The sequence below is a fragment of the Oncorhynchus clarkii genome, chromosome 12, assembly GCF_045791955.1.
Source record: "Oncorhynchus clarkii lewisi isolate Uvic-CL-2024 chromosome 12, UVic_Ocla_1.0, whole genome shotgun sequence".
Taxonomy (NCBI): Eukaryota; Metazoa; Chordata; class Actinopteri; order Salmoniformes; family Salmonidae; genus Oncorhynchus; species Oncorhynchus clarkii.
Genome location: NC_092158.1, coordinates 75,806,663 through 75,830,819, shown reverse-complemented (window position 1 = coordinate 75,830,819; position 24,157 = coordinate 75,806,663). Strand labels below are relative to the sequence as shown.

At 43.6% G+C, this 24,157-nt stretch overlaps 2 protein-coding genes across 3 annotated transcripts in view; one reads left to right on the top strand and one right to left on the bottom strand.

Annotated features, from left to right (window-relative positions):
- Window positions 1–9,440: 9,440 nt before the first annotated feature.
- On the top strand, window positions 9,441–17,927 carry LOC139421308 (transmembrane ascorbate-dependent reductase CYB561-like). 2 transcript variants are annotated; one of them, XM_071172058.1, is made up of 6 exons: window positions 9,441–9,771; window positions 10,715–10,932; window positions 12,712–12,810; window positions 14,669–14,772; window positions 14,976–15,133; window positions 16,061–17,924. In XM_071172058.1, exons 2-6 carry the CDS (start codon window positions 10,722–10,724, stop codon window positions 16,254–16,256), a joined length of 768 nt encoding a protein of 255 aa, XP_071028159.1. In that variant the 5' UTR covers window positions 9,441–9,771; window positions 10,715–10,721; the 3' UTR covers window positions 16,257–17,924. The 2 variants fall into 2 exon arrangements, with proteins under 2 accessions (XP_071028159.1, XP_071028160.1); XM_071172059.1 differs by having other exon boundaries at window positions 9,472–9,771; window positions 10,719–10,932; window positions 16,061–17,927.
- Window positions 17,928–18,030: 103 nt separating this feature from the next.
- Window positions 18,031–24,157, bottom strand: part of LOC139421307 (protein TANC2-like) — a 137,978-nt gene continuing 131,851 nt past the window's right edge. The window contains exons 26-29 of the mRNA XM_071172057.1: window positions 23,832–23,923; window positions 23,567–23,713; window positions 22,465–22,565; window positions 18,031–21,953 (exon numbers count right to left, since the gene is read on the bottom strand). Of these exons, the coding sequence (XP_071028158.1) occupies window positions 20,000–21,953; window positions 22,465–22,565; window positions 23,567–23,713; window positions 23,832–23,923 (2,294 nt within the window). The 3' untranslated portion in view covers window positions 18,031–19,999. The remainder of the gene's footprint in view (window positions 21,954–22,464; window positions 22,566–23,566; window positions 23,714–23,831; window positions 23,924–24,157) is intronic.

The following is a 24,157-nucleotide window of genomic DNA, read 5'->3' as shown; positions in this document are numbered from 1 at the left end:
CTAGCTAACATTTTTAAGGTATGATGTTGACATGATCAGTCCAATCAAATCAACTGTAGATATAACTTGATTTTACGTAATTTTATCTCTGGCCAATGACCTTGAGCCTTCTTGGATGGGCACTTCTAATGTAACTCTGTGGCAGAGCCCAAGGGGCTTTAATTTTCGAGCTCTCCCCGTAGATTTTGCTGTGTCGTAGTGTCCCCATAAGTGACAGAACAGAACACTGAATCAATCACGGCGCAACTAGAGAACATTACCAACTCCATATTTTCCACTGGCTGCCCCACCAGCACAGAATGCACTGAGCTAGGCTGAAACAGCTGCATCTTGGAGCTGCCTTACTCAAGAAAGCAAAAATGAGACCATATTTGTATGCCGGCTTTATTAACTCAATGATTTTAAAAAGTGTTTACATTGTTTGCAAACTGATACGTGATTAATCAAATGGCCACTGGATTATTTACATTGACCCCCCCCCCCCCCCACACCATTTGGTGCTACTCGCTGTTTATTATATATAAATAGTCACTTCACCCCTAACTACATGTACAAATTACCTCGACTAACTTGTACCCCCGCACACTGACTCGGTACCGGTACCCCCTGTATATAGCCTCGTTATTGTTATATTGTGTTACTTTTTAAAATTATTTTTTTAACTGCACCGTTGATTAAGAGCTTGTAAGTAAGCTAGGGCTTGTAAGTAAGTCTACACATGTTGTATTCGGCGCATGTGACAAATAAAGTTTGATTTGACACAAATGAATGACAAAATAACATGCAAAACAGGCAACCCCTGCCCAACCTGCCCTGAATGACAGGTCGCCACTACATAGCACTGAGATCCATCTTCACTATACTGTCTAACTGAAACATCTTATTCCCCCTGGGCACATATTTCTCATGGTCATCATGGCCACCTCTGGTTGGTCAGAAAGGGCTAAACTCACTTTAGACTGTGAAAATAATATTTTTTTAAAACATTAAATTAAACTTGCCTTGAAATGATCTTCATCAAAATATACTGAATATAAAAGTCTGATTGAATTGTAAAATGAGTTGAATAATAAATTGTATACTTGTCTTTCCTTCGCACGGAGCAACTCCCTGCTCCACTTCATTGATGATCATGGATTCATACATTAACTCAAGTCCGGAGGCCTTGCTATCATTTGAGATAGCTTCTGAGGGTGCAAGGACAGCTAGCACCTCAGTGTTGTCCATGATGACTGTGGCAACATTATCACGTGGTAGTGTAGTCTGGTACACAGATAAATCATGACTTTGGACTTATTTTATCAACACCTCAAGGATGGCCTCAAACAACCAGTCTTCTGCTGGTGCTTGCTGGATAGCCTCCTGAGAACCTGCCATCTTGAACAAAGGCCTTTGGATATTGCAGGCCAATTTGTCAAGGGAGGATTCCAGGATAATGTCATCCTTTTCCACCATGACAACATTGGGATTTCTGGTGAGCAGGTCGTGAGTCTTATCAATCACATCCAGAGTGATGAGGTTGAGCTTTGTTCTTTTACATGTTTTAATTTTTTTATTTAACCTTTATTTAACTTGTGTGCAACTTCAGCTCTTACACATAGGTGTCAGCATTACAATCACCTGCATGGAACGTTTTGAGGAGGATGGGTACAAGTTCATCCAATTGAGCCCTGTGTGACATCATCTCCTTTATATTATCCTCTGTACCATAATGGTTGTGTAAGGGTCAACGCTGGTAGAGACAAGAAGCAGGTACAGGGAGTGAACATTTAATGGCAACAGACATGGAAAAGGAAAGGACAGCGTCTGGACGTGAACACATAACAACATTAATGCAGACACAGTGAACAAACGGGGGAGCAGATAGTTATAGACGGGGCAATCAACAAAGGGAAGGAGTCCAGGCGAGTCCAATGAGCGCTGCTGCTTGTAATGATGGTGACAGGTCCCTCTTTGGACAATGTGTTAACTAAACTCCAGATGAGCTTCAAAGCCATACAACTCTCCTTCTGTGGCCTCCAACTGCTCTTAAATGCAAGTGGACAACTACAAATACCTAGGTGTCTGGTTAGACTGTAAACTCTCCTTCTAGACTCACATTAAGCATCTCCATTCCAAAATGAAGTCTAGAATCGGCTTCCTATATTGCAACAAAGCATCCTTCACTCATGCTGCCAAACATACCCTCATAAAACTGACCATCCTACCGATCGACTTCGGCGATGTCATTTACAAAATAGCCTCCAACACTCTACTCAACAAATTGGATGCAGTCTATCACAGTGCCATCCGTTTTGTCACCAAAGCCCCGTATACTACCCACCACTGCGACCTGTACACTCTCGTTGGTTGGCCCTCGCTTTATACTCGTCGCCAAACCCACTGGCTACAGGTTATCTACAAGTCTCTGCCAGGTAAAGCCCCGCCTTATCTCAGCTCACTGGTCACCATAGCAGCACCCACTCGTAGCACGCGCTCCAGCAGGTATATCTCACTGGTCAACCCCAAAGCCAATTTCTCCTTTGGTCGCCTTTCCTTCCAGTTCTCTACCGCCAATGACTGGAAAGAACTGCAAAAATCACTGAAGCTGGAGACTCATATCTTCCTCACTAGCTTTAAACAACCCATATATCTACCTCATCCCCATACTGTATTTATTTATTTATCTTGCTCCTTTGCACCCCAGTATCTCTACTTGCACATTAATCTTCTGCACATCTACCATTCCAGTGTTTAATTGCTATATTGTAATTACTTAGCCACCATGGCCTATTTATTGCCTTAACTCCCCTATCTTACCTAATTTGCATTCACTGTATATAGACTTTTTGTTTTCTTATTTCCACTGAGGCGTGGGAGTCCGACGTACCGGCTGAGGCATGGGAGCCTGATGGGCCGGCTGAAGCATGACGTGGGGTGGGCACCTGGCGAGCCCACCGAGGCAAGACAACCTCTCGAGCCAGCAAAGGTGTGGAATCCCAACGAGCTAGCTGAGGCACCCCCGGGTTCCCATCTGGACGTGAACACATAACAACATTAATGCAGACACAGGGAACAAACAGGGGAGCAGACAGTTATAGGTGGGGAAATCAACAAAGGGAAGGAGTCCAGGTGAGTCCAATGAGCACTGCTGCGTGTAATGATGGTGACAGGTGTGCGTAATGAAGGGCAGCCTGGCGCCCTCTAGAGCCAGAGAGGGAGAGCGGGAGCAGGCGTGGCAGGTTGAGCACAAACAACACAAACTCGAATATCTCCATTGCAGATCTCTAAGGCAGACATTGGCCTTGCTTCATGTTTTGATTACTCTCACCTACACAAGTTGTATCACAACCGTCCGTGATTGGGAGTCCCATTGTAAATAAGAATTTGTTCTTAACTGACTTGCCTAGAAAAATAAAGGTTAATAGGCGTCCCGCTAGCAGGACACAAGCCGACAACATCTGGTGAAATTGGAGGGCGCGCAATTCAAATAAATAATTGTAACATAAAAGTATCTTATATCATTTAAAAGCTTAAATTCATGTTAATCTAACTGTGTTGTCTGATTTCAAATAGGCTTTACGACGAAAGCATACCATGCGATTGTCTGAGGACGGCGCCCCACATCAACATATTTCTCAACCAGCACAGGCTTCATAAAATCACAAATAGCGATTCAATAAATCACTTACTTTTGAAGATCTTCCTCTGTTTGCAATCCCAAGGCTCCCAGCGGATCATCTGCAGTATTGCACTTAGGACTCTCCTGTCCTGGGCCGACACGGTTGTCAGGTGTGTTTAGGTCAGGGGAGGACATGCTCTGTGATGCAGCATTCAATGAGTTACTGGCACGGTCATCGTCATTTCGAATGACTATGTTTACCATGATCATATCAAGTATTTCATCAGAGTAGCTTCCCAAAGCCTGATGTGGTAAACAGAGGATGACCTCCAAGGAGTTTTCAGAGAGTTTCAGAGTCACTGCCAACCGGCCTAACTGACACACAGCGTGGTGGGTTCTGACTGAAAGAGGTGGACTAATTAGAAGAATGGTCATCCTATTCCTCATCCAACAGTTGAGGATAAAGTCCCCTGAAATTTCAACACAGAGATGACATTTTCAAATGTGGAATCCACCATATCTTCTCCAAGAGGGCTGGTCCTGGAGTGGCTGACAAAAAGCTTGATGGAAGATAGTCTTTAGAGGAAGTAGGGGAACCACAACACTCATAGGGGGAGATACATCCAGTGATTCTGCTTGACTGAAGCACAATGACACCCTCTCCACAGCTGTCTGAAGCTCCTGCATAGGGATGCTATGGTCTGAACAAGCAGCTGCAATGGAGCCACCAATACGGGAACCAGGAATTTTTATCTAATTTCTACTGTCTGAAAGTTTGGGAGGTTCTGCTGGTTGAACCATGGCTAAGAGGTATGGCCATTGCTAGATCCTCACTGGAAATCAGGGAGGCTCTGCTGCTTAAGTCCTGGTGGGAGGATTTTTTACAGGAGATGAAAGATGTTTGACTGTTTGAATGGCTGGAATTCTGTTTAAGGGAGACCAGAGAGGTTCTGCTGGTTGTGCCTTGGCTGGAGGGCTCTTTTACAGTCCAGAGAGGTTCTGCTGGTTGTGCCTTGGCTGGAGGGCTTTTTTTTACAGATCAAGGAGATTCTGCTGGTTGAACCACAACTAGAGGGCTCTTTTACAAACCAGGGAGGTTCTGCTGGTTGAACCACAACTAGAGGGCTATTTTACAGAGACTAGAGAGGTGTGGCTGTTTGAATGGCTAGAGTTCTGTTTAAGGGAGACTAGAGAGGTTCTGATGGAGAGTCATGGCTGGAAGGCTATTTTACAGAGACCAGGGAGGTTCTGCTGGTTGAACCATGGCTGGAGCCTGGGAAAATGTAATATCAATCTCATTCCTGTGTGCAGGGAGATGTGACTAGAGCCCTTACTGAGAGGGGGAACATGGCTAGTTCCTCGCTAGAATTACTGGTAGGGTTCTTGAGCAAAGGGAGAGATACATCTGGTGACTCTGCTAAAATGTTCCCTTTCTGCCTGTTTTCAGACGGACTGAGGCGGAATGAAGCCTCGTCACAGCATGCAGTATGTGCATGTTCATTCTACACCTTTCTCTCATTTTCATTCCATTACAAGTAAAAAAGTTCAAACAGGAACCAAATGGCTATTAGTTAACTTACTGATGTTTGTCTCTTTATCAGTTTTTTTCGGCATCATGGTGGTAGTGCCTTCATCCACACACCTAATAAGAGAGAGAGCAATCTTCAATTGAAATATGAAATGTGCCCCACTTACAATATAAAGTAAAATGATGTCATAAGTCAAACATTGGCCTAGACACGTCAAATGGAGTTTCAGTAAGGCAAAAGTTGGCTATATTTGTACCTCCCCATTTATGACTATCTACGCTACAGTACATGATACGGTCAGCAAATATAGTTTTTTAGAACAATCGACAGAGTGTGGGAATGATCAGTCTGTCTGTCTCTCTTCACACTAGCCTACTAAATAGGGAGATCAACCATAGAGTGCAACCTTCACATAGGCTACAATGGATAGTTCCCTGTGACGCAATATCACTTCTCTGATACCTGGCCCAATAGGTCCAATGAACCCAACGTGCTACTCAAATTTTTGGGACTTGAACCTTGGCTCCTGCGGTAGCATACAAAGGCAAGTTTCTAACGGACTATGCCAGAATAACCCAGACCTCTGGACAAGAGCAGCAGGGCCGGCTCCAGGAATAAGCGACATAAGCAATTGCTTACCAGAAAAAAACTCTTACAAAAAACATTTTAATACGTAGGGGTCTAAACCTACAGTTACAATAGTAGAATACACAAAGTGCAATTTAGAAATTTTGTTCTGTTCTGGATATAAAAATGAGTCTAGCCAGCTATCTAAACTTGTAGTAACCATGACTGAATACCGAACGGGCAGGCAGGGCATGTGACTAGGGGCCATGACTTCTAGGATCCCCCATTCATTTTGTCATTCACTCTCGCTCAGATATCATTAACATGGCATGCATCTTGGCAAAATGTGTAGAATTGCAGGAAATTGGCTTTAAGACTGCAAACATTTCTCTCCACCCCATGGCAAAAGGGTTTAAATTGCAGGATATTTGCTGTAAAACTGCAAAAAAAATATCTCTGCCCCATGGCAAAATGAGTACACAGCAAATTCCACAGTGTTAAATCAACACTGACAGTGTCTGTATGGGTCCACATTTTTCAGTGTTAAATTACTTACTTACTTAGTGTAAAGCCTTATTTGTATATTTCCCAGAGTGCCTTGCCTTTCGAGTAACTTGTAGAGTTACCACCCATGACTGTATTTGTTAGTGACAGAGAGATGGATTAATGCAACATGATTGTTGTATCCATCCATTTTCAGTCCTGTAGCCTTCACCAAGTGAGATTCTAAGTTAATATGTTGTCATTAAAATGAAAATGATTTAATAACGCAATACAACAAGTTTTTAATGAGGCCTTATTTTGAGGGCATCGTTTTACTCTAATACAGCTGAAACTCAAGGTTTTCATTATTAAACTCAAGGTTTTCAAAGTCACATTATGATGATTTGCAAAGTGATGTGTAATTCCTATTGTAATCCAGCCAGAGCAGGGATATCCAACATTTTGATTGACTGCTGGGTTTAGAAGACTAAGATATGAGACTACCTAAACCATCTAAACTGGAACAACAATTTCAGTCACCGGTGCAATAAGTCCACGTAACAGATTGGATTAGTTTAGAAAAATGTATGTTATTTAAATTTGAGCAGTATAAAATAAATTAATCTATGTATATACAAAAACATGGATATTTAAAACAAAACAAAAACAAATCTACCTGCAATAGAGCATGCTGGAAAATATGATAATGATGGGTGTAGTTTTGGTTTAACACTGGTTATTAACACCAAAAGTGGGAATATTTACACTATTAATTATACACTTAATAACACCTGAATCAGCACTGAAAAAGCAATACTAGGTAACACTGGCAAATTTGTTGACCTTCAGAAAGTGAACACTTACTACAAAACTTTGAGTGTCTGCTTCTATAGTAGCCTATTCGGGAAATCACATTAGGGCTACGGCAAATTGCCTTACGTAAACTATCAAGCGTAACGCGGCCTTTGGTCACGAAGTCCTGAAGTCTTTGTCTCCCTCTTATGGATAATTTGGGGAAGTGGTATATTCACAAGCGGAGCTTCCAAATTCTGCCATCAAGTGTTTTGCTGAGATGTGTGATTTAAAGGTAAACACAGCTATATGACGTAGATGCAGAAAGTAAACAGCATAGTGGGTCAATTTCCACAACAAATAAGAGCGCGAGGCTCAACTTCTCCACTGTTTTGGTGGCTAGGCGAATCAGGCTGTGAAGAGCTTGAAGCAAACGCTTACAACATTTGCAGATACTGTGTGTGACTGCGTGAGAGAGAAGTCTTGCATCTCGCTCATCTCAATATCTGTGGAGTTCCTCGTGGCAACATCATTTCGCTGTCTACCTTTAATTAACAAAATGTCCTAATTCATATTATGCAACCAGACAAAATATTTTTTAGACCGATTTGTGTGCTAAACCTAGATTTTCAACATTAAGACCAGCAGATTAAGTTGCCAAACTATTCAGATAAAGTCATGTCCATAATTATTGGCACCCTTGATAAAGAGGAGCAACGAATACTGAGCTAGGCTGTATTGTATGCTCAAAACATTTTGGAAATCATATTAATTTATAATAATACAGTTGCTCAGAGAAAAAAATGTGTTTAACAAGTATCATAATCTAAAAAAGATAGGAGTCATAATTATTGGCACCCCTGTTTTCAATACTCAGGTACCCTCCCCTTGCGAGGATAATGACACTGAGCCTTTTTCTAAAATGTTTTATGATATTGGAGAACATGTTGGGAGGGATCTTAGACCATTCCTCCATACAGAATCTTTCCAGATCCTTGATATCCTTCCTCTACGCTTATGGACTGCCCTCTTCAATTCAAACCACAGGTTTTCGATGGGGTTCAAGCCCGGAGACTGAGATGGCCATTGCAAAATGTTGATTTTGTTGTCAATTAACCATTTCTATGTGGATTTTGATTAGTGCTTGGGGTTATTGTCTTGCTGGATTGTCCACTTGGCCTCTACCTAGCAGAGGCAACCAGGTTTTTGGCTAAAATGTCCTGGTACTTGGTAAAGTTCATGATGCCGTTGACCTTAACAAGGGCCACAGGTCCTGTGGAAGCAAAACAGCCCAATAACATTAAAGATCTACCACCATAATTTTACCATATGTTTATAGTCTCAGGATGTAGGGATGTTGAGGGTGCTGCAGCACCACCTTAAAAGTCATAATAATAATACAATTAAAAAATATATATCTAAAAATATATTTTTTGGATGCATTTTTTTCTAATAAAAGTAGGCCTTTAATAGTCATGTATTAGCAGACGGATATAGTCACATGCAGCGTGGGCAAAAACTTACTTTGAAATATTAGTAATTACTTTGAAATATTAGCCTACTTTAATTAAATAAACTGTTCTTTCCTGCATCTTTATTGTTCAACACAAACATCCAAAGCTGGGCTATCTCTCTTTCCACTGAGATTCTCTGCCTCTAACCCTATTACAGGGGCTGTGTCACTGGCTTACTAGGGCTCTTTCATACCGTCCCTGGGAGGGGTGCGTCACTTGAGTGGGTTGAGTCACTGATGTGCTGCTGCTCCAGTTTCAACTGTTCTGCCTGTGATTATTATTGTTTGACCATGCTGGTCATTTATGAACATTTGAACATCTTGGCCATGTTCTGTTATAATCTCCACCCGGCACAGCAAAAAGAGGACTGGCCACCCCTCATAGCCTGGTTTCTCTCTAGGTTTCTTCCTAGGTTTTGGCCTTTCTAGGGAGTTTTTCCTAGCTACCGTGCTTCTACACCTGCATTGCTTGCTGTTTGGGGTTTTAGGCTGGGTTTCTGTACAGCACTTTGAGATATCAGCTGATGTACGAAGGGCTATATAAATACATTTGATTTGATTTTGATTTGATTTAGGATGCGTTTACACAGGCAGACCAATTCTGATAGTTTCTTCCACTAATTGATCTTTTGACCAATCACATCCGATCTTTTCACGTCAACTCTTTTTTTCAAAAGAACAATTAGCTTAAAAAGTTCAGAATTGTGCTGTCAGTCTAAACGAGCAGAGAAGATCGCACAGCCCATCTTTATCCAATATGCATCAGTATCAATTAAAGCAGTCAACTAATTGGTCATTATGGCTTTTTAATGAATTGCTTTGATTCAATGCCGGGTCTCCATCTGCAAGAACGCCCTGAGTAGCCAAGGTAATAGACCTTTGGACATTTTCGTCAGTGCGGTGCCAGACGTCATCCTCTCTGAAGGCTGTTTGTGCTCCTCCCTCCTCTATGTTTGGTGCTAATTGAAGGGAGAGAGGGAGTGTATAACGTATTTCTCTGTCAACTCAACATTTAGCTGCGCCACTGTTTCTGTCACGACTAGTCGACAGATCCACCCACCCGCGACGTTTTTGTGAAGCGCGCGTGAGGAGTGATAAAGCGTATTGTAAAATATTTAGTGGCAAGCCTAGGCTATAGGACTTTATTGCGTTTCTTAAGTAATGAGGTTACTACGAAAATTGTAGGCGTATCTAGGAATCCTTCCAAAACACACAAAAGGAGCGGAACAAGGATATCCACTCCCTCTCAGACTTGCTGGGAAAGCAGGTGATTTGAGGACCAAACGGTAAGTGGAACATGTCCTACCTTACCGATGTTTGCGCTTGAAGTTGTATGATAGGATAGAGGTCCTAGACGTGTGGTATCCAACATTTATAGTCGAGGATAGCCTATAAATAGTGTTTTGTTTGTCAATAGTTTGAGTACATTTAATCACAACATGCGCGATATTTGGTTCTTGTTTTTGACATGCATCCGTCTCATATCCAATCAGTAGCCTAAAATAAGGGTTTTGACGTTTCGTAGCAGGTTAGGAGAGCTTATTGGTTAACTATTTTCTTAACCTAATTATTCTAACCTGCTAGGTTAATTCTCCTAACCTGCTGCATAAGTTATCCTTACCTACGAAAGTAACTTTCCTCTAGCTGTATACAATCTAGTAAAAAACAAGGTGGTGTAGGCTAAGCTAAGCAACACAATGTTAACTGAATACACACTTTGAATAAAAACGCTGTCATACTCCTATAACAAATATTCAACTGAATACACAATCACGTTGAATAAACAGTCATACTCATAGCCTATAACAAACTGTTATTCAACTGAAGAGCAGACACCCAGTCATGTAAGTGTTTTTCACATGGATGTGAGTTTCCCCAGTGTAGCGCTCTGCAGTCAAACACGCACATCATCACATGAGCCTAGAAGCAGGAAGAGGACGCTTCTGTTGATCTCAATCCCGGAGACATGACTAGACTGATCCAATATTATATTTCTCTGACTCCTTTAGGGTGGTGACTGGTAAGAGACTAGGTAAAGATTCAGATCACAGGTTTTGTTCATGAGTCCAAGGTCTTTTCAGAAAGCTATAGGTGGGTCTTGACATGGGCCTGGAGGTTTTCCTGGTTGGTTCAGTCAGGAAACTAGTCATCATAACACATACCTTTTTGAACCACTGGACTAAACCATCATTCTCCCCCTCTCTTTCTATCCCTCTTCCCCCCTCCAAGACAGACCATGGAAGATAGCCCTCAGCGGGCCGTGCAAGGCCTGGGCTCCTTCCCGTGGTACGTGGGGGGGACTCAGGTTCTGGGCCTGGCCTGTGTGGTGATCACGGGCGTGTGGATGGGCAGCTATCACGGAGGCTACGCCTGGGACGGTTCGGGACAGGAGTTCAATGTACATCCCCTCTGCATGGTCCTGGGCCTGGTCTTTCTCTATGGAGATGGTAGGGTAGAATTAAACTAAATAAAATTAGAATTAAATCCATTCCTCCAGGAATTTAACACCTTTTTATAAATCGCCTCAATTAATGGCTCATTGTCCCAGTGATCGAACTGGTAATGTAGAGCAATTAAGTAGCTCTCCATTGCTGCTGCCCTATGTACATAGACATGGAACACTGGTCACTTTTAATAATGTTGACATACTGTTTTACCTACTTCATATGTATATACTGTATTCTAGTCAAGGCCTATCCTATTTAACTATTGCTGTAAATATACTATTAATATCAATGTATTCTTCAGATATACTATTTATTCTGTCCATATGCTGTCTACACATCCCATCATACATATATACAATGTCGAGTCCGGTGTATATGTATCTCACACACCGGACTCGACATTGCTCGTCCTAATAGTTCTTATTTTACTTTTAGTTTTGTGTGTATTGTTAGATACTATTGCACTGTTGGAGCTAGGAACACAAGAATTTGGCTACACCTGCAGTAACATCTGCTAAATGTGTATGCAACCAATACAATTTGTTTTACTGGTTGCATGGAGCGATGGAGGTAGATGAACAAAGGGAAGCTGAAGCCACAGTGTCTCTTCTTTGAGCCACAATGGCAGTTGTCTTCTCTGATGTCTGCTCTGTTAGCCTAGGGGTCTTCTGACCTATTGCATTAGTGTGATGCTAATGCTACACAGGGCACAGGCCTAAAGGCACACTGCAACAGGAATACATTCCTAATGCTATTAGGGTGGGAGGAGCTGGGACTTTATTTTGTTTGTTTCTAGGCCGTTGTGTTTCTCCCCCTCTGTGTGAGAGATATTAGTAATGCAGGGATTTGTTCCCATAAATAGTACTATGATAAACACTTACTGGAAAACAGTTGCAATGAAAGCAAACGTTTTCAAAGGGTTTTCCATTGGTCCCTGAATCATGATTTGTAATGAGAAAAACAAGTTATTCAGCCATTGACAATGTAAATAAAGTCTCCTTTGTGGTGTAAAATAAAACAGCTGCTTGTTATTAAGTGAGCTATAGCCTCCTTTATTCCTAACCTTGCTACAACAATTTAATTAGGACATTAAACCGTAAAGGTCACTTACACTTACACCTTAATGTGAGCGGTCCATCCAAATGGAGCTGGGATGAAAACACCCTCCAGGGGAACCAGCTGTCCTTAGTGGGATCAGGAGACAGACAGCAAATACAATTGCCTGGAACATTGTTTCTGTAAGGTTAATATAATTTCTTTATAATTGTAATAATACAAGAACTCAGTTGAACAGTTTGTTCTCATAGCATTTCTGTAACATTTTTTTATGCTAACCAACCCTATGTGCTGCTGAGACCTTGGTGGCAGCTACTTGTCAAGTGTTTGTGATAATGCATTATAGTGGTCTTGTTGAATGACTTCTGCCCCACTCAAAGCCTCACCTTACTTAACCTTCACCTCAAGCTCACTGGGACTAAAACACCCCCATAACTACCCGGATTCACCCTTTCTTTTGTAGCCTCATACCTGTTATTGCCCTTGGTGCCATGTTGGGTGTGATTATGGTACTATGACAAAAGTAATGACTAACCTTTTAAATGGTTACAGCAGATTAAGGTGCAAAAGCAGTGTTTTGAAGGTGAACAGTTTTATTTTATTGTGTTAAGTCGGACCACTGTATATTTAGACAGGCTTGACTTTATTATCATCTTCTTGTGGAAATGATTATATTTGTTTAGAGTCTTATGTGAATGTTAACCAGAATTGTTTCTCTCACAGCGATCCTGGTGTACAGAGTATTTAGAAATGAAAGCAAACGCAACGTCAAGATTCTCCATGCTGTACTCCACCTTCTCGCCCTCATTATCAGCATAGTGGGTAAGGCCTGTGTGGGTGTCTATGGACAAGACTTGTTGTTTTGGCCCTTTCCCCTTGAACCCAAACATTCTAAACTAATCTAAAGTTGTAGCTACTGTGTATATAAAATGCCTAAGCTAGCTAGTTGAATATGTGTGTGTGTGTGTGTGTGTGTATATAGACATGTTTGTCCCACCACGCAAGACAAGTGGACTTAACTATTGGAGGGTCATAAATAAGGTCTCTAGGGCCAGATCAGTCATTCAGACTAGAGGTCTACCGATTAATCGGCTTGGCCGATTAATTAGGGCAGATTACCAATTGTTATGAACTTGAAATCAGCCTTTTTGGACTCTGATTGCATTGCAATCCGAGAGGAGACTGCGTGACAGGCTGACCACCTGTTACGTGTGTGCAGCATCAAAAGGACCTTGTGGCTGCAAGGAGCCAAGCTAAGTTGCTAGTTAACATTGTTTATTTACAAGATAAGTTTAGTCTTCACATAACCACTAGTTAACTACACATTGTTAATGATATTACTAGGTTAACTAGCTTGTTCTGCGTTGCATATAATCAATGCAATGCCTGTTAATTTATCATTGAATCACAGCCTACTTCAACTTTGCCAAACGGGTGATTTAATAAAAGCGCATTTGCGAAATAAGCACAAATGTACCTAACCATAAACATCAATGCCCTTCTTAAAATCAATACACAAGTGTTTTTTAAAGTATTTTTAAACATGCAAATGTAGTTAAAAGAAATCATGTTGCAGGCAATATTAACTAGGGAAATTGTCACTTCTCTTGCATTCAGTGCAAGCAGAGCCAGGGTATATGCAGCAGTTTGGGCCACCTGGCTCTTCGTGAACTGTGAAGACAATTTCTTAACAAAGACCGTAATTATGACATAACATTGAAGATTTGCCATCAGCACTTAGCAATGCTTCATGCACAGTGCTGTTTGACTTCAAGCCTATCAACTCCCGATATTAGGCTGGCAATACTATAGTGCCTATAAAACATCCAATAGTCAAAGGTAAATGAAATACAAATGGTATAGAGGGAAATAGTCCTATAATAACTACAACCTAAAACTTCTTACCTTGGAATATTGAAGACTCATGTTAAAAGTAACCACCAGCTTTCATATGTTCTCATGTTCTGAGCAAGGAACTTAAATGTTAGCTTTTTTACATGGCACATATTGCACTTTTACTTTCTCCAACACTATTTTTGCATTATTTAAACCAAATTGAACATTTTCTTTATGTATTATATTAAAATAAGTGTTCATTAAGTATTGTTGTAATTGTCATCACCATCTCTAGCTAACTTGAACTCACAAAATAATGATTTGTGTGTCTGAATTTGGTCGACCGATTAGGATTTTGCAATGCCAATACCGATTGGAGGACCTAAAAAAAAAAAGGCTTTTTTTTCATAATTCTTTTGTGAGTTCAAGTTAGCTAGAGATGGTGAGGCTCCCAGGGAACTGGCAAAGTCAAAAAATGTTTTACAAACGTAGTAGGTTATGAACACAGGTAAGATGAGACTGCGCATGCTAACCACGAATCAGTGGTGCGGCATGGGCGTCTAAAGCTGAATCGCAGTAGCCTGCGTCATGTACTGAGGTCTGGAGTAGTCATGGAAACAGGCAGGTGTATCCAAACCGGTCGTCAGTTTAAACGCTGAAATCGGGCTTCAGGCAATCCTTACTGACTCGAGAAACATTTGGTTTGCAAGCAGTGTCATCATGTAAATAATACCCACATATCCATACTTGGAGGCAGGTAAAATCATAATTCATAATTGATCAACATTGTTCTATACAAAATGAATGGGAAAGATTGACAGCATGTATCATTGTATCTCCTCAGGTATAGTGGCTGTGTTTGACTTCCATAATCATAACAAGATCCCCAACATGTACTCCCTCCACAGCTGGTGTGGCATGCTCACCTTTGTTCTCTTCTGTGTACAGGTCAGCCCTCGCCTCCTTCTGTGCACACATGCAGTCACGTGCACACACACAAATCAAGCTAATAATTTAAACTTTTTCCTTGTATCAGAATTCCAATTAATGTACTGTTTGCACTGAGAACCTAGCTGTATACAGGCAGTAGCTCTCATATTACATTCTAATAGGCATAATCGTTTAATAACATTGGTCCTCTACTCCCTCAGTGGCTGATGGGGCTTGGTTTCTTCCTCTTCCCTGGGACGTTAATGGCGCTGCGGAGCTGGTACCTGCCACTACATGTCTTCTTTGGGCTGGCCATGCTCGCTATGTCCCTAGCCACCTGCCTACTGGGCATTTCAGAGAAATTGTTCTTCAGTATCCAGTGAGTATTACTATGCAGGGGCTCAGTTCCAATATACTACCACCACGTACAATGAAGAAATGTATGAAAATGGCATGCTAAAATACACAAATGCACAATTATTGGGTGAAAAGTAGTTTGGTGGGCCTCCCGAGTGGTGCAAGATACTGCATCGCAGTGCCACTAGAGATTCTGGGTTCGAGTCCAGGGTCTGTTGCAGCCGTCCGCGACTGGGAGACCCATGGGGCGGCGCACAATTGGCCCAGCGTAGTCCGGCAGGGATGTTCCTGTCCCATCGTGCACAAGTAACTCCTGTGGCGGGCCAGGTGCAGTGCACACTGACACTGTCGCCAGGTGTGCAGTGTTTCCTCTGACCCATTGGTGCTGCTGGCTTCCGAGGGGTAAGCGGCTGTTGTGTCAAGAAGCAGTGTGGCTTGGTTGGGTTGTGTTTCGGGGGACGCACTGCTCTCGACCTTCGCCTCTCCCGAGTCCATATGGGAGTTGCAGCGACGAGACGACTAACTACCAATTGGATATCATGAAAACGGTTTAAAAAAAAAGTCATATGGTAAGAGACGTGCCAGATGTTCAAGTCAGTGGTGTGTTTGTCACTTTGGATGATGTTGAAGTGCTACTACTTTACCCAGCTCTACCCTGCTAAATCATAAGGCAGTTAATTATTGTACAGGGTATGTTTGGGGAAAGCTGGGATTTTGCTGTCTGGGCCATCTTTATGACAATGTGGTCAGACATGGATTTTAATTGAGTCTTTGCACATTATGAATCATTCTCCTGTTTGGTGCCATATGTTATGCTTAAGGTCATCTTGATGAGTCGCACAGAAATATTATAACTAATGATTCTTTACAAATGTTAATTCACATTAGGCTGTACTGTATCACAACAGAAACTCCATTGATATAATACAGAAATCCTTTTTCTTCCCAGGGACACATATTCACAGTTCGTCCCAGAGGGGATCCTTGGTAACATGCTGGGACTGCTGCTAGTAGCATTTGGGATTCTGGTAGGCTACGTGGTGACACGGGAGGACTTCAGGAGACCCCCACACCCAGAGGAGGAGGCCTTATCTGTACATTTTAAGACCCTGACTGAGGGGGGAGGGAGCCCCACCTCGCCTTAAACCAGGAAACACTGGTCTGAAAAGCTACTGTGTGCTCAGGCTTTTATTTAAAAAAAATCTGGTATGGAACAAAAGCCTGCACACCCAGTATCTTTCCAGGTCCAGCTGGAGATCTGGCTGATATGTTGTCTTTATTTCATGTCACATCGAGCAGTTCTACACCCTCCTTGTGGTGAAATGGAGGTATGACAGGACTGATTTGACCAATGTATTTGATTGCTGCCACAGATTAGCCATCACAAAAGTGCCATATTAGGTCTCTTAAAAACAAAATAGCCTTTGCTAAGTGTTCAGTGAGGACAAAGCCATGTCCAAGCCAATTAGTTGTGCCTTCATCTAGGGCAGCAGGGTTATACTGGAAGTTACTCATTTTTTTTAACAAACAACTTCCATGACTTTCAAGCTTGTGATAAATTTAGAAGTTGCAGTTCATTCAGGGATGTTCATTGTGACAAAATAATATTGAATTTATGATAAAGGACCAAAAGTATGCACAAAGTTGTGACTGAACGATGCCTGGATTTTTGGGGTTGAATTCTAAATGACCCCTAGGTACTCTTGAAGCAGCTTCTTCACCATTCCTTATATTTGGCTGGGTTGAATTTTCACCATTGATTCAGGGTTTCCCCGGACCCACCCAGATGTTATATATTTTAGTTTTAACCCTAAAGCACACCTGACTCAATTAGTCAAAGGCTCCATGGTTACCTGACTAATTGAATCAGGTGTGCCAGTTAAAACAAATGTGAAATGTTACCTCCTAGGAGAGGGTTGGGAAACCTATCCAATAGTTTCAGGGCCCAGTTCTTCTGATCAGATTAAATCTTAGCATTGGGTAATTTTCTGTCTTGAAATACCCAATCAAATTCTCAAGACTCAAAGGTAGTGATTAGGCTTAGTGCTTTGGATAAAAAAGCATCTGCTAAATGGCAAATTTTCACAATCTTGATCACACGTGGATTTAGAAAGGTGAAAGGCACTACAACCAAGACATTTCAATGTAACTAAGGTGGAGAGGTTTAAACATTCTTACATTAAATCGATGCAGTATAGGTATGTGGTCAGTTATATTGAGAGGTGTCCAATAAATGCATGTTCTTTTGTGATATGCAGACAATTCATCTTAGTTACTTTAATGTGTTTCACTATGACAGTGTAGTAGTAGTTATAACTTGTCCAGTAGAGGGCAAGGTGTAGGCCCACTCAACCCAGATTCTGTGATCTTAATATTGTAGGATCTGATCCTTAAAATAAAGGCTCAATTGATCTGATCTTATTTGCAAAATATGGGGTTACAGAATCGGGATCATTTATCTGGGCTAAGGGGTCGATTCAGTAAATATCTTTATGCTTCTGTGATAAGTGTAAAATGCTCAGAGCTACTGTAATAGAAGGGCGTTATAGTATGTGTGCTAAACTGGATTTAATTGTACAATATGCTGCATCCATGTTTGTCTGTTATATTCTTAGTGTATGAATGTTATGTATTGTTCGAAGCATCTACTTGTCCTCACATTTAATCAGTTTAAAGCATAATGTAACTAAGATTAGATTAAATATCGCTACCTCGATTTTCACTTGTGGAAACTTGTTCTATACAATGGGTACTGCTGACTGACTTATTAAAACCTATATTGCCTTCCTATAACTTATTAAAGATGCATGACTGAATAGGTGTTTTGGGGTGTGCTTTGTTTGATATAGTCTGTGTGAATGTGTTTAAGAGACGTCGCTACTGATGATGGTGTGAACAAGCTAAAAGTAAAGGAGCCGACCCACATTTATTTTCCTTGAAGTGGTAACCATTTTTAAATAAGTACATTTTAAATCGCTTAACTGGGTTAAAAACGCATGTTTCTTATTACCTTCTCGTTTCAAAACGCCACAACTCACATATACAGACAATTTACAGAACTCTGCTCAGCAAGCCCAAGAGAAAAAAAGATGGCTGTTCCCCCACCCTGTACTCTGCCTCCCTCTCCAAATATTGATAAACTGCTATACAAACATATTACATGTTTATATCAGCATGGGAGTAAGCAGAGAACAAACATGCATTTCTATGCAGCACAGCATGTACAATTATTTACACAAACTATATATATATAAAAAAATCTTGAAAATAAATGTTGTTTTGGGTGTTAATCAGACTGAGGGCATTGACAAGTCCCTCCTGCAACAGGCTCAGATGTAGGATTAACCTTTGATATTAACAAGAGGTGCATCCAATCAACTAGCCCATTAATTTCCTTCAACGTCCTGGTTGGAGTGTTTATGAACCGATCGGAGAGCCTCCACCTATTACCAAACATAATCAAGCACACCAATACACAGTAAATATTTATAAATAAAACTGTTAGTCTAAATGTTTGACATTTTTAAGTGACAAGAATGAAGACTACAGTAAATAAAAATGTAAACTTCACAGATTCACATGTTCTTGTAAGAGAAGTATCTGTTTTCAGCTGATTGTTGTTCATACTAAGTGCCAGTAGAGGATAAAGGGTGTAACCAAACTGGTGGGTAACTGCAATGTAATTGTGTTGCATTGACTTGCATCAAATCAAAGGTATGAAATCCATCACAATTGACAACCTTGTGTAGATAGATCATAATCTAGTCCAACCATGTAATGTAGCCTAGTCTTGACACCACTTTCTTCAGTGTATTGTTTCATGAAAGTGTAACCAAAATGGATGGTTTTGTACGTTTCTGAATATATATGCTGACTACAACAATTGATAACTCGGTTTACATCCTTAACCTAAATATTAGCTTTGGACCCATTTCTGTTCTATATTGAAGACAACGTCTGACCACCTAATTTCCATTGTTTTATGGACAGATAAAACTAGTCCTTCAATGACCACTTGGGTCATGTGTGCATGCTGCCAACATCTTTGACCCTTTAGTGGCTAAAAGTGTATGTGGTACAGTGTTATGTTTGAATAACTGCAGCTTTGGCTGGTAGAGATAATTCAACTGTAAAAGGAAACATTCAAGTTATTGGAAAAGAAGAAATGCCCGTTTCCCAAAAGCTTCACAAAGCCTGCTGCATGTCACTTCTTGAGCAAAGAAAATACAATCCAATGGAAATAATGTATTTTACAAACATAACTTAAATGATAAATATTACATTTTTTTTGTTGCTTTTCCTATGTACAAGTATGTTGAAGTCTTTTTTCAGTCACATTTACAGCAGAGAACATGGTCATCTTAGTGAAGGGCGGCCTTCTATTGAGTTGTTCTGAAGAAGGCATTGAGAGTTTGGACTTCAACAGGTTAAGCAGGGAAGTGCCCATGGCTTGAGTGTGACCATCCCAGGACAGGCATTCAGGGGCAGGGAGAAAACGTCAGGCAGCAGTCTCCCCTGCTTGAGATCTGGAGGTTTCCAGGTCAGGGTGTGTGGTATTAGTCCTACATGCTTTTCCAACAGACTCCAGTTCCTAAAGTTGTGGATCATCCCTGTCCCCTCCACTGACTATACAAACTACACTGCAAACAGAAGGCCAACATATTCTGGAGTACTGGAGGTGTTGGATTCACCTGGCAAACTGCAGTTTTAGGCTTTCTTGTATTCATCCATAGACAATGGCTGTGAAGATGCATGGGAGGAGAGTTTAAATGTGTTTGTCTGCAGTAGTGTTGCCTTCCCAGTCTCATCACATACCCTTGGGGTTGTCTCTAAGTCATTCCAAATTAAAATATCTGCAGGCTTATCAGTCCTCTCCCTCAGTCCCTCCCTACACGTTTGACTCCACGAAAGGTCTCTTTGGTTTGATAGGGGACGTGGGGCCCTGCCTGTCCCTGGAGTTCTGCATGTACTCGCTGTCCTGGTAGGCCTGGGCCACAGGCAGCGTCCGGGCCACCTTGACGTCTGGGTAGGTGGGCGCCTGGCTCACGCGGCCCATACCGTCTGCCCTGCCGTCCCGTGAGCTGTTAGCTGGCGGCTGGTAGTAGTCATCGTCCAGGAGGTGTCCGTTGTGGGCATTGTTGGTGCGGTTGTAGTAGGCTATGTGTCCCAGGCTGGGCTGTTGGCTGTAGCCATGCTGAGGGCCAATGTTCCCTGGAGACGTGGCGGAGCTTGTCACCACCGTGTCCAGGGAAGAGATGGCCCAGGAGCGCCCTATTGTCTGCGGTTGCGGTGGCAGGTACTGGTGAGTCCGCGCCGTCTTGTCGACAACGCCCATGAAAGGTGTGTTTCTGGAGCGGAGCGCCTTGTCTGGGTACGTCCCTCCCACCACCCTTATGTCGCTGCCCTGCGGAGGAGACACAGGTGAGAGGTCGTCGCAGTAGACGCTACCATCCTCGTAGGACAGCTGTAGAGGGATTTCCATCTGCTGGGCTGAGGTGGAGCCCCGGAAGCCTGGGGCTAGATTAGCTGCAGAGACCCCACCCAGGCTTGTGTTGGAGGGGGAGAAGCGGAGGCCTACGCTCTGGGAGTGCATGAGGGGCCGGGGAGTGGGTGCGTGTGGCTTTGGCTCTGTGCTGGTGGCACTGACAGGTCGGCGCAGGCCGTGGGGGTTCTCCGGTGATCCCAGCGCCGCCTGGTGCTCCATCTCTAACTCCATCTCCATCTGAGGTGAGACAGGGTAGTACGCTGCCGACTGGCTGCGGCTGATCTGGGGGGCCTGGCCGTAGCGCGGACCTCCAGGCCGGTAAGCTGAGGAGGGCCGCTGGGGGAGCTCGTCCTCCATTGGGACCATCTGGATCCCAACATGTTGGTAGAGTGCTCCTGCACTGAGGCTGGCCTGCACCTGCAGCGTGGGCCTCCCTTCCAGGGCACTGGGGTATATATTCACCCCGTCCCCCAGCTCGGCCAGGTCGGGGGGGAGGCGGGTGCTCATGGAGTGGGCCATTTGGCTGTAGGCACTGGTGCCCAGCACAGCACTGGAGTGCACAGCGGAGCTGGGCTGGTTGGTGCGTACGATCTGAGCCTTGGCAGGCTGCAGCCACTGGCCCTGCTGGGGAGGTTGCTGCTGGGAGAGCAGCTGGAAGGAGCGCTGGCTGCTCATCTTAGACAGCGGAGACTTCGGCCGGCCAGGTATCTGCTCCGACTGGTAGCGGGCTGAGGCCGACTGTGGCCGGTACAGACCTCCTCCGCTCTCTGAGGTGGGGCTGGCGCGGTACTGAGGCCCCCGGCGGAGAGGCGAAGGTGGTGGGCTGAAGTTGTACGGCGTAGCGGAAGCCTGGTGTGCTGGGGAGGTGTGCGGAGGGCTGGGCCGGTAGTGGGAGCTCTGGTGTGTCGGGGAAAGTGACGGGGAGGTGGACTGATAGCCTTGGCGCGTGGGGGAGGACATGGAAGGGGGGCTGGGGGGCAGCTCGAAAGCCTGGACCATGGAGGGGCCTCCGGAGAGGTAGGGTGAGTTGCGGTGGCACGGAGAGGGGGGCAGGCTCTGGATGAGGGGCAGGCCAGAGGGGCTTGAGCGGGGCTCAGGAGTCATGCCCATGGGGAGGTTCTCCAGGTCCTGCTCCAGGTAGTCCTCGTCCTCTTCAAACAGGTCCTGCACTGGCTCCAGGGACTGGGGAGGGGGCGCGGCCTGCTCTCTGGGAGGGGATGGGGGAGGGTCCAGCTCCTGTTGCTCCTCGAACTGAAGACACTCCTCCTCCACCCTCTGCAGCAGGCGCTGGATCTCCCGGTTGTTAGGGCAAAGGAGGGTGGCCTCATTCAGGTCCTCCAGGGCTGCGTGGAACTGCCTGAGGTGGATACACGAGGGGGTGAAGAGCGGAATATCAAGAGAGAAAAGAGGGAGATTGAGAAAGCATTAATGAGAGAGGAGCAGGAGAGGTGGAGGGGGTACAGATGAACATGACAAAGCATGAAACCAAAGACCGTGAGGGAGTAGCATGTGGTCAAAATGACAACACCACAACTGCTCAAACGACTTGCCCTCACATAGTAGTCAAAGTACACTCTTACGCTAAAACATAAAAAAATGAGCCATGACAATGAGCAAGAGAATGAACAAGTCATAGGGCTAAGGGGATACAGGATGTGTAAGCAGACATAAAAACCACTGAACATGACATAGGGTGAAAAACATGGCCAAAATGCTCATGAACTCTATTATGTCCCCCTGTAGTCATCTGTCTACAGTGCATTGGGAATCTGGTGATCATGTGACATGAGAGGGCCCAATTGGATCCTAAGGCTGAGCTCACTCTGTGCTAGGCACCGCCTCCCTGTTCTCCCCGTTGCTGCGGTTACCTGCTGCTGCGCTTGGCGCGGGCTCTGGCGTAAAAGGCCTCGTACGATTTGGATTTCAACTCTAGCGCCTTGGTAGCAAACTCCTCAGCCATCCCAAAGTCCTGCAAGCAACAACAGCAACAGGGCCGACAGTCATTCACAGAGCCACGCGTGGAGCGGTACATGAGTCAGAAATGAGTCAGAGGTGAGTCAAGAGATTAATGGAAAAAAGGTTATAGATGAGACGTACATAGAACCATGTACAGAGTCAAACATGAGTCATATGAGAGTCATTCAGGAGTCTTGTATCAGTCATACATATAACCATACAGAGTAATACAGAAGTGAATAACTGAGTCAATGAGATCGATGCTCGATGAGATCGATGGATCGATGGGTTCAGATAGACACCCAAGAAAAAAATAACTGAAAGACAAATGGGCGACACTGACAAATAAAAAATAATACACGAGTCCATGACGATACCATGTAAATTGAGCAATTAAAAACATTGATATGAACACACATATGACACAGACTTTCAGAGACATACAAACACAAAAGACAAACACACATTCACACACACACAGAAACCGCTGTTGCACTGCTCTGTCATTAGAACCTCAGCTGGCCACTATGGCCCTGACCCAAACCAACCTCCCCTAGCACCCCCTCTAAAGTTACCAGAGCTACAAACACAAACCAAAACCAAGCAAACTATAAGAGGGAATGGAAGATGCAGGGATATGGGCCTAGGTTAGATCAGGCTAGAGTTGAGGGAGATTTACCTTCAGCTATTATGTTGAAGTCTGATCTACTGTACCATTTTGCACAATGATATTGCCGTCATCAACCTTTTGAAACCAATATTTTTACACTGCTTAAATCCATGTGCGGTTTTATAATCTATCAGAGGAGCTAAATATCTTTGTATGGGTTGTTCTATTGTAAGCACAATGAACAAGCATACATCCCAATGAGGGATAATAAAGTTGTTTTGTATTGTAATGTCTTGGTAAACCTTGCAGATGGTAATGCTGTTGAGCGTAAGCAAAAAAAGCAGCTCCAGTCACAGCCAGGTGGGGTGAGGGGATAGAGGAGGGCGCAGTGGAGTGTCACTCACATTCATTTTCCTCCGACAGCGGGACAGGTTGAGGAGGAGGGACACCTTGAGCTCTCTGAAGGTCTTGAGGTCCTCGCTGAAGCCCTCGCGGGGGAACTTCTTTAAGGCATACTGGTACCGCTGGGCCGCCTCCTTCACTTTACCTTTCTACAGGAGGGTAGAATAAAAAACCCTCAGAAAGGCGAGAGACTAGCACGGTTTGGCACCACAACAGTAACCCTCAATGACAGCTGTGCTATATTGCTATATTCTAGGAAGGGCTGACCTTGTAGAAGCCATCTCCTTCCTCTATCAGCTTGCTGAGCAGGACGATCATTATGTCGGGTTTGGAGGTGGCCATGGCCCAGGTTGCCGGACCTGGTGGAAGACAGCAGGGGGCATGATGGGTAACGGGGAGTGGCCGGAGGAGAGTGGCAATGACAGGAAGAGGGGGCGTGTCTCAGAGTAAAAGGACCGACAATGAGAAGGACGAGAGAAGGAGCAGGGTGAAGTTGCCCCTAGACGCTGATCTGGTCTGTTTTGTTTATCCCCTCCAGTAATGGTTGAAGTTAGCATTTGGAGAGAGCAAACTGATCCTAGATCTGTAGGTAG